This window comes from Sapajus apella, unplaced genomic scaffold, assembly GCF_009761245.1.
Source record: "Sapajus apella isolate SASKATOON/1434 unplaced genomic scaffold, GSC_monkey_1.0 scaffold12, whole genome shotgun sequence".
NCBI lineage: Eukaryota > Metazoa > Chordata > Mammalia > Primates > Cebidae > Sapajus > Sapajus apella.
Window position 1 is genome coordinate 35731774 of NW_022436952.1, and position 9274 is coordinate 35741047.

Consider the following 9274-nt stretch of genomic DNA (forward strand, 5'->3'; position numbering starts at 1 on the left):
ATTGTGATTTTTTTTCAACAATTATATTCCTATTGTAAATAAATAAATTGGCAAGCTGCTTAGTTTGTTTCTTGGGAATCCTATTAGCAGGAGTCTGTGTCCAGGAATCCTCTGGGTACACTTGAAAAGTCTGTTCTAGACCAATGTGATGCCATGGAGATAATATCTCTGTAAAACCCTGTCTAACCGTCAGCTGACATTTACTTCCAAACCAGCTTCCTCTCTGTGATGGACAAGAGTGTTTACTTTTTAAGAGCTTGTGCTCCAAATTTAAAAACAATGCATATAAAAATTTCAGGCCTGGGCCGGGCGCGGTGGCTTATGCCTGTAATCCCAGCACTTTGGGAGGCCGAGGCGGGTGGATCATGAGGTCAAGAGATTGAGACCGGCCGGGCGCGGTGGCTCAAGCCTGTAATCCCAGCACTTTGGGAGGCCGAGGCGGGTGGATCACAAGGTCAAGAGATCGAGACCATCCTGGTCAACATGGTGAAACCCCGTCTCTACTAAAAATACAAAAAATTAGCTGGGCATGGTGGTGCGTGCCTGTAGTCCCAGCTACTCAGGAGGCTGAGGCAGGAGAATTGCCTGAACCCAGGAGGCGGAGGTTGCGGTGAGCCGAGATCGCGCCATTGCACTCCAGCCTGGGTAACATGAGTGAAACTCCGTCTCAAAAAAAAAAAAAAAAAAAAGAGATTGAGACCATCCTGGCCAACATGATGAAACCCCAGCTCTACTAAAATACAAAAATTAGCTGGGCGTGTTGGTGCACGCCTGTAGTCTCAGCTACTCTGGAAGGCTGAGGCAGGAGAATTGCTTGAACCTGGGAGGTGGAGGTTGCAGTGAGCCGAGATTGCACCACTGCACTCCAGCCTAGCGCCTGGGGACAGAGCAAGACTCTGTCTCAACAACAAAAAGAATTCAAGCCTGAGAGTGAGCAGTTTTAGAATATTTCTTTCTGTTTTCTTATTTGTTTTGTTTTTGGGTATTGTGTAGATATATTAAATACACATTTCTTGCCTTCCATCAGACTAAGAAAACCAAGTTGAATGAGACCAAGATTCGTGTCTTGGTTTTACAGAAGTTTTCCTTGTAATTTTACTTATTTATTTATTTATTTATTTTTCCCATTTATTTATTTTATTGCATTTTAGGTTTTGGTATTTTTTATTTTTATTTTTGTGGAGATAGGGTCTCGCTATGTTACCCAGGTTGGCCCCAACTCCTGGGCTCAAGGAATCCTCCCACCTCAGCCTCCTGAGTAGCTGGGACCACAGGAGGGCGCCACATGAGCGGCTAATTATTTTTTTTAATCTGTAGGGTCTCCACCTGCTGCAAAGGCTGGTCTCAAACTGCTGGGCTCAAGCAATCCTCCCACCTTGGCTTCCCAAGATTACAGATGGGAGGCACCACGCCCTGCCCATAAAGTTTTATTACTTACAGTCACACCCGTTGCAACAGAGACCTTCTGGTCTGGCAAGCCCAAGCCCAGCTTATTTTATTTACTACCTCGTCCTTACAGAAGACACTTGCCAACACCCTTCTTAGACTTGTGCCAGAATTGCTGTTCTGCTGGTCATCTCTTAGGCCTCTCTCTTGGATACCTCATTAGGCCACGAACTCCTGGGCGGTGACACCTGGGTTTTGCTGTTGCTGTTGTTTGAGACCAAGTCTCATTCTGTCACCCAGGGTAGAGAGCCAAGTGCAGTGGTGCAATCTTGGCTCACTGCAACCACTGCCTCCCAGGTTCAAGCAATTCTCCTGCTTCAACCCTCAAGTAGCTGGGATTACAGGTGCCCACAACCACACCTGGCTAATTTGTTTTTTTTTAGATGGAGTCTTGCTTTATCACCCAGGCTGAAGTGCAATGGAACAATCTCAGCTCACTGCAACCTCTGCTGCCTGGGTTCAAGCAATTCTCCTGCGTCAGCCTCCCAAGTAGCTGGATTACAGGCACCTGTAATTTTTGTATTATTACAGGCACCTCGTTAATTTTTGTATTATTATTATTTTTAGTGGAGACGGGGTTTCACCATTTTGGTCAGGCTGGTCTTGAACTCCTGACCTCGTGATACACCCGCCGTGGCCTCCCAAAGTGCTGGGACTGCAGGCGTGAGCCACCGCGCCTCGCTGACCCCTGGGTTTTAGTAACCTCCCCTAAGGCCTGGGCTGCTGAGAGATAGCAAAACAATGATTTAAGGACCAGGGCTCTCGTGTCAGATCTGGACTCAAATCATGTGGCCTGGAAAAGTCAATTCGCCACTTTTTTAAAAAAGTATTTTTTATTTAGAGACAGGGTCTTGCTCTGTCGCCCAGGCTGGAGTGCAGTGGCTCCATCACAGCTAACTGCAGTCTCAAACCCCAGGGCTCAAGGGATGGTCCCAAGTTGGGACTACAGGCGTGCTCCACTGCGCATTGCTAGTAGCAGTAGTAATAATAGTAGTAGCAGTAATAGTAGTAGAAACAGTAGTAGTATCTTTGGTTAGGCAGAGTTTCGCCGTGTTGTTTAGGCTAGTCTCGAACTCCGGGGCTCCAGGGCTCAAGCGATCCGCCTGCCTTGGCCTCCCAAAGTGCTGGGACTTTGAGCCACCGCGCTGGGCCAATTCCCCACTTTATCCCTCAGTTTCCTCGTCTGAGCAATGGAGATACAAGTAGGGCTGAAGGTTAGGCAAGAAAGCGATGAGTTGTGAGACGCACTTGGCGAGGTGCTGGTTATCAGTCTTGCCAGGCCTCAGCACGCTTCCCAAGGAGGTCCAGCCGGAGGCGCTGTGCCGCAGCACGGAAGAGGCGGGGTGAGCCATCGGGCGGGCGGCGCTGGGACCCGGACGCCACTTGCGCTAGGCACCACCGCGTGCCCGTCAATCAAGGTCTTCGTGGGGCGTGGCGCGGCGGGGCGGGGCGGGGCGGGGCGGTGCTTCCGCCTGCGGGAAGCCGCGCCGGGCCGCTCGGAGGTGCCCGGCACAGTCGGGAGTTTGCGCCAGCTACCGCCGCCGTCTGTGCGGCCCGATGAGGGGGGCGATGGAGCTGGAGCCTGAGCTGCTGCTGCAGGAGGCCCGCGAGAGCGTGGAGGCGGCGCAGAGCTACCGGCGGGAGCTGGGTCACCGGCTTGAGGGGCTGCGGGAGGCGCGGAGGCAGGTCGGAGGGCCGCGCCCAGAGGGGCGCCGTGGGCCCAGGGGCGGCGCGGGTGCAGGGCGAGGGCAGGGAGGGCTTCGAGGGGCGGGAGTGTCCGAAAACTCTGGAGTAGGGAAGAGGCATTCATTGAAGGTGAAGGGAGACCTAGTGGGGTCTGGGAACGGGAAAGGTAGAAGTTGGGGAGGTCGTACGGGGAAGTTTTGGGGGTGGAGGGAGGGTGTGAGGAGCGCTCCCTAAACTGTGGGACAGCCGTGGGATTAGCGGTGCCTTCCGAAGTTGGGGAGAGTGAGGGACCAGAGCAGAATCCGAGGGGGTCACGCGGGTAGTGGTGAGTCGGGGGAGGAGACTATTTGGGAAAACCTGGGGGGTAGACATGGATTTTGGAGACCCTGAAGAAAGGGTAGGACAGTGACCTGGGAAAGCTGAAAGTGGAGACAAAATGGATATTGGAAGGGGAGGACTAAGGGGCGAGAGTGAGGGAGAGGTAGGATTGAGAAGCAGTAGTGTTGACAATAAATGAATTCCGTTAATGCCTGAATATACGATCTTGAATGCATTTAAAAAATCATTTAGGGTAATCCCGTTCTAGAAGGTTTAAAATTTAAGGTGAAAGTGAAGCTATGTTGGAAAAGTAGAAGGAGGAAAATGATTTCGTTGTCCTTGAGAGAGAATACAAAGGTATAGGGAAAAGAAAAAAAAACAGATTTTAAGAGAGGAGTGCTGAAAGGAAAAGCTAAATATACTTTCAAGTGGTGCAGTTATCTGTTTCACGGGGATTGAGTTATCAAAGATACAGGAAAGCCCTGTGGTTTCTCTACAGCCTCGAACATATACAGAAAAAGATATAACCTGCTGCCATTGGGAGATAGGACAGATAATCTTCAGGCTACTATTAACACAACTGCTTAATAAGTGCTTTTTTTTCTTTTTTTTTGACAGAGCCTTGCTCTGTCACCCAGGCTGGAGTGCAGTGGCGCGATCTTGGCTCACTGCAACCTCCACCTCCCAGGTTCAAGTGATTCTCCTGCCTCAGCCTCCTGAGTGGCTGGGATGACAGGCGCGCACCACCACCCTCAGCTAATTTTTTTGTATTTTTACTAGAGACGGGGTTTCACCATGTTGGCCAGGCTGGTCTTGAACGTTTGACCTCGTGATCTGCCCGCCTCGGCCTCCCAAAGTGCTGGGATTACAGGCGTGAGCCACCGTGCCCGGCCATTAAGTGCTTTATGAGTGAGTGGGATTCCATTTGAATTTATCTGGGTCACACTTAGTATTAATCTATATGGTCATCTTAGAACTCCCATGGTGTATAGAACCCGAAAATGGTAGAAAACTGCTGCCCTAACAGTGTCTTTGGATATTGTCATCATTAAGGACACAACATGTTTTGGGATGTGTATGTATATATATATATATATATATATATATATTTTTTTTTTTTTTTTTGAGATGGAGTCTCACTCTGTTGCTCAGGCTGGAGTGCAGTGGCACTGTCTCAGCTCACTGCAACCTCCGTCTCCCGGGTTCAAGAGATTCTTCTGCCTCAGCCTCCCGAGTTCAAGCCATTCACCTGCCTCAGCCTCCCGAGTTCAAGCCATTCACCTGCCTCAGCCTCCAGAGTAGCTAGGATTACAGGCCTGCACCACCACACCTGGCTAATTTTTGTATTTTTAGTAGAGATGAGGTTTCACCAAGTTGTCCAGGCTGGTCTTGAACTCCTGACCTCATGATCCACCTACCTTGGCCTTCCAAAGTGCTGGGATTTTTTTTTTTGAGATGGAGTTTCGCTCTTATTACCCAGGCTGGAGTGCAATGGCGCAATCTCAGCTCACTGTAACCTCTGCCTCCTGGGTTCAGGCAATTCTCCTGCCTGAACCTCCTGAGTAGCTGGGATTACAGGCACGCGCCACCATGCCCAGCTAATGTTTTGTATTTTTAGTAGAGACGGGGTTTCACCATGTTGACCAGCATGGTCTCGATCTCTTGACCTCATGATCCACCCGTCTCGGCCTCCCAAAGTGCTGGGATTACAGGCTTGAGCCACCGAGCCCGGCAGGATTTTATATATTTTAAAATATTTGTATTTGCCCAGCTGGGTTTTATATATTTAAAATATTTGTAAAGCCGGTGTAGGCCAGGCATCATTTGTATTTTAGTAGTGAAACCAGAAGCAGAATCTAGATATGATTATCCTGATTTGCTGAATATTTTCAAGGCCTTTCAGTGCACTCATTTCGATTTCTGTTTGAGAACATCTGCATTATTCCTTCTGCTGTTTTGAAATAGGGACTCTAGATCTAAGACATTGCATAAAAAGAAAGATTAGTATACCTCTTATTATATGACTAACATTTCAACCAGTTAAGACATATTACATATGAGCATGACTATTGTTTGTGCATTCTCAGCATTAGCAATTAAGAAGCAGTAGAATTGACACTAAATGAATGAGTTTAGCACCTGGGAGTAGTTACTAATTTCTTGTGATCTTGGATACATTAAAAAAACTACATGATTGTACCCTAGATGGTTCACTATTCAATTTTCAAACCTATATATTTTATTTTATTTTATTTATTTATTATTATTTTTTTAAAGACGGGGTTTCACCATGTTGGTCAGCCTGGTCTTGAACTCCCGGCCTCAGGTGATCTGCCTGCTTTGGCCTCCAAAGTGTTTGAATTACAGACGTTGAGCCACCACGCCAAAGCTGTATTTTTTTTTCTTTCTATATCCAACAATTTAAACACAAGACATGCTTTTCTGTAATTCAGTTTAGTATGAGATTTGTTTTGTTTTGTTTTTGAGGCCCATTGTCTTGGGCTTCAGACAGAAAACACTAAATGGATGTCTATCACAATTAGGTTTCTTATGACATTACCTTCTGACTAGACTGAGTAATAACGTAGTTCTCTTTTGTGAGTATGAGTCTCTTTTGGGAATGTGTTTTGTGCCGATGGCAGTTAAAACAGCATCTCTCAAGCCGGGCATGGTGGCTCACGCCTGTAATCCCAGCACTTTGGGAGGCCCAGGCGGGTGGATCACGAGGTCAAGAGATCGAGACCATCCTGGTCAACATGGTGAAACCCCGTCTCTACTAAAACTACAAAAAATTAGCTGGGCATGGTGGCGCGTGCTTGTAATCCCAGCTACTCAGGAGGCTGAGGCAGGAGAATTGCCTGAACCCAGGAGGCAGAGGTTGCGGTGAGCCGAGATCGTGCCATTGCACTCCAGCCTGGGTAACAAGAGCGAAACTCCGTCTCAAAAAAAAAAAAAAAAAAAAAAAACCAAGAAAAACCAGCATCTCTCGAACTCTAGTGGACTGTACATGTTTGGGTTTGTGGCATAAGTCCTCTGTCAACTTGCATTTTAAGGAAGGTCTATGGTACAAAAATATTATCAAAATAAGCAGCTGCTTTTGTTTGGTGGTTAGGATATTTTTAGGTTTCCAGTCATTTTCAGAATAACTATGTAAAATATATGGTACTTTAGTCAAGGATTTTGCATGGGAGAAACATGAGAAGAACAGAGAGGAAGGGATGCTACCTGTTATCTATATTTTTTACTTGCTGATTTTATATCTTTTTGGCAGATTTTTTTTTTTTTTTTTTTTTTTTTGAGACAGGGTTTTGTTATGTTTCCCAGGCTGGTCTCCAACTCCTGGGCTCAAGGATCCTCCCACCTCTGCCTCCCAAATACAGGTGTAAGCAACTGTGCTGCCTGGCATGTGATTTTTTTTTTCTCTTTTTTTTTTTTTTTTTTTTTTGGGACAGTTTCGCTCTTGTTGTCCAAGCTGAGTGCAATGGCGTGATCTCGGCTCACTGCAACCTCCGCCTCCCGAGCTCAAGGGATTCTCCCGTCTCAGCCTCCCGAGTAGCTGGGATTACAGGCATGCGCCACCATGCCAGGCTAATTTTGTATTTTTAGTAGAGATGGGGTTTCTCCATGTTGGCCAGGCTGGTCTCGAACTCCCGACCTCAGATGATCCTCCCGCCTAGGCCTCCCAAAGTGCTGGGATTACAGGCGTAAGCCACCATGCCCAGCCTGTGATTTTTTTGTTGAGATATAATTCACATACCTGAAAGTCATGCCTTAAAGTTTACAATTCAATGGTTTTTAGTATATTCACAGAGTTGTCCAACCATGACCACTGGTTTTTCATCACCCCAAAAAGAACTCCTTAGCTGTCACTCCCATACCCCCTGGCAACCACAAAACTGCTTTCTGTCTCTATGGATTTGCCTATTCTGGACATTTTATATAAATGAACTCATACCATGTGTAGCCCCTTGTGACTGACTTCTTTGACTCAGAATAATGTTTCAAGGTTCATTGATGTGGTAGCATGTAACAGTATTTCAAACCTTTTTATGGCTGAATAATGATTATGTGGATATACCATATTTTATTCACCCATTCATCAATTACTCGACATTTGGATTATTTTCACTTTTGACTATTATGAATAATGCTGCTATGAAGAATTTGTGTATAACTTTTTGTGTGGACATGTTTTCAGTTCTTTCAGAATATAGCTAGGAATTGCTGGATAATATGGTAACTTTTTGTTTAACCCTTGCAGAAACTCTTGGCATACCTTTTATCTTTTTTTTTTGAGATGGAGTCTTGCTCTGTTGCCAGGCAGGAGTACAGTGGTGTGATCTCAGCTCATTGCAACCTCTGCCTCCCGGGTTCAAGCGATTCTCCAGCCTCAGCCTCCTGAGTAGTTGAGACTACAGGCATGCACCACCATGCCCAACTAATTTTTATTATTATTTTTATTTTTATTTATTTATTTATTTATTTATTTTGAGACGGAGTTTCGCTCTTGTTACCCAGGCTGGAGTGCAATGGCGCGATCTCGGCTCACCGCAACCTCCGCCTCCTGGGTTCAGGCAATTCTCCTGCCTCAGCCTCCTGAGTAGCTGGGACTACAGGCACGCACCACCATGCCCAGCTAATTTTTTGTATTTTTAGTAGAGACGGGGTTTCACCATGTTGACCAGGATGGTCTCGATCTCTTGACCTCGTGATCCGCCCGCCTGGGCCTCCCAAAGTGCTGGGATTACAGGCGTGAGCCACCGCGCCTGGCCTAATTTTTTTTTTATTTTTAATAGAGATGGGGTTTCACTATGTTGGCCAGGATGGTCTTGATCTCTTGACCTCATGATCCACCTGCCTAGGCCTCCCAAAGTGTTAGGATTACAGGTGTGAGCCACCGTGGCTGGGCTTTTTTTTTTTTTTTTTGAGACAGAGTTTCACTCTTGTTGCCCAGGCTGGAGTGCAATGGCGTGATCTTGGCTCACTGCAGCCTTTGCCTCCTAGGTTCAAGTGATTCTCCTGCCTCAACATCCTGAGTAGCTGGGACTACAGGCGCGTGCCATCACACCTAGCTAATTTTTTGTATTTTTGGTAGAGATGGGCTTTTGCCGTGTTGCCCAGGCTGGTCTCCAACTCCTGAGCTCAGATGAACACCTGCCTTAGCCTGCCAAAGTATTGGGATTACAAGCTTGAGCCGTTGCACCCAGCCTCTTTTTTTTTTTTTTTTTTTTTTGCCAGAGTCTTTCCCTGTCACCTAAGCTGCCAAGCTGGAATGCAGTGTCATGATCAGAGCTAACTGCAGCCTCGTCTTCCTGAGCTCAAACCATCCTCCTCTCTTACATCCCCAGATCCCCAAGTAGCTGGGACTATAGATACACACCACCATGCCCACCTAATTTTGTTTAATTTTTTTTGTAGAGATGATATCTTCCTGTGTTTGTTAGGCTGGTTTATTTTCTTTTTCTTTTCTTTATTTTATTTATTTATTTATTTTTTTGAGACAGAGTCTCACTCTTTTGCCCAGGCTGGAGTGATGTGGCACAATCTTGGCTCACTGCAGCCTCCCCCTCCTGGGTTCAAGAGATTCTCCTGCCTCAGCCTCCTGAATAGCCAGGATTACAGGCGCCTGCCACCATGCCTATCTAATTTTTGTATTTTTACTAGAGACAGAGTTTCACCATGTTGGCCAGGCTGATCTCGAACTCCCGACCTCAGTGATCCTGTCCACCTTGGCCTCCCAAAATGCTGGGATTACCACCATACGTGGGTGAACCACCGCACCCAGCTGCAAGCTGATTTCTAACACCTGAGCTCAAGCATTCCT

General features: G+C 46.8%; 1 protein-coding gene across 2 annotated transcripts in view; it reads left to right on the forward strand.

The window, feature by feature from the left end:
• Window positions 1-2900: 2900 nt before the first annotated feature.
• The window catches only part of CRLF3 (cytokine receptor like factor 3), a 40429-nt gene continuing 34055 nt past the window's right edge, over window positions 2901-9274 (forward strand). For both annotated transcript variants that reach the window (XM_032280950.1, XM_032280951.1), the window contains exon 1: window positions 2901-3132. In XM_032280950.1, coding sequence (XP_032136841.1) covers window positions 3004-3132 — 129 coding nt within the window. In that variant the 5' untranslated portion in view covers window positions 2901-3003. The remainder of the gene's footprint in view (window positions 3133-9274) is intronic.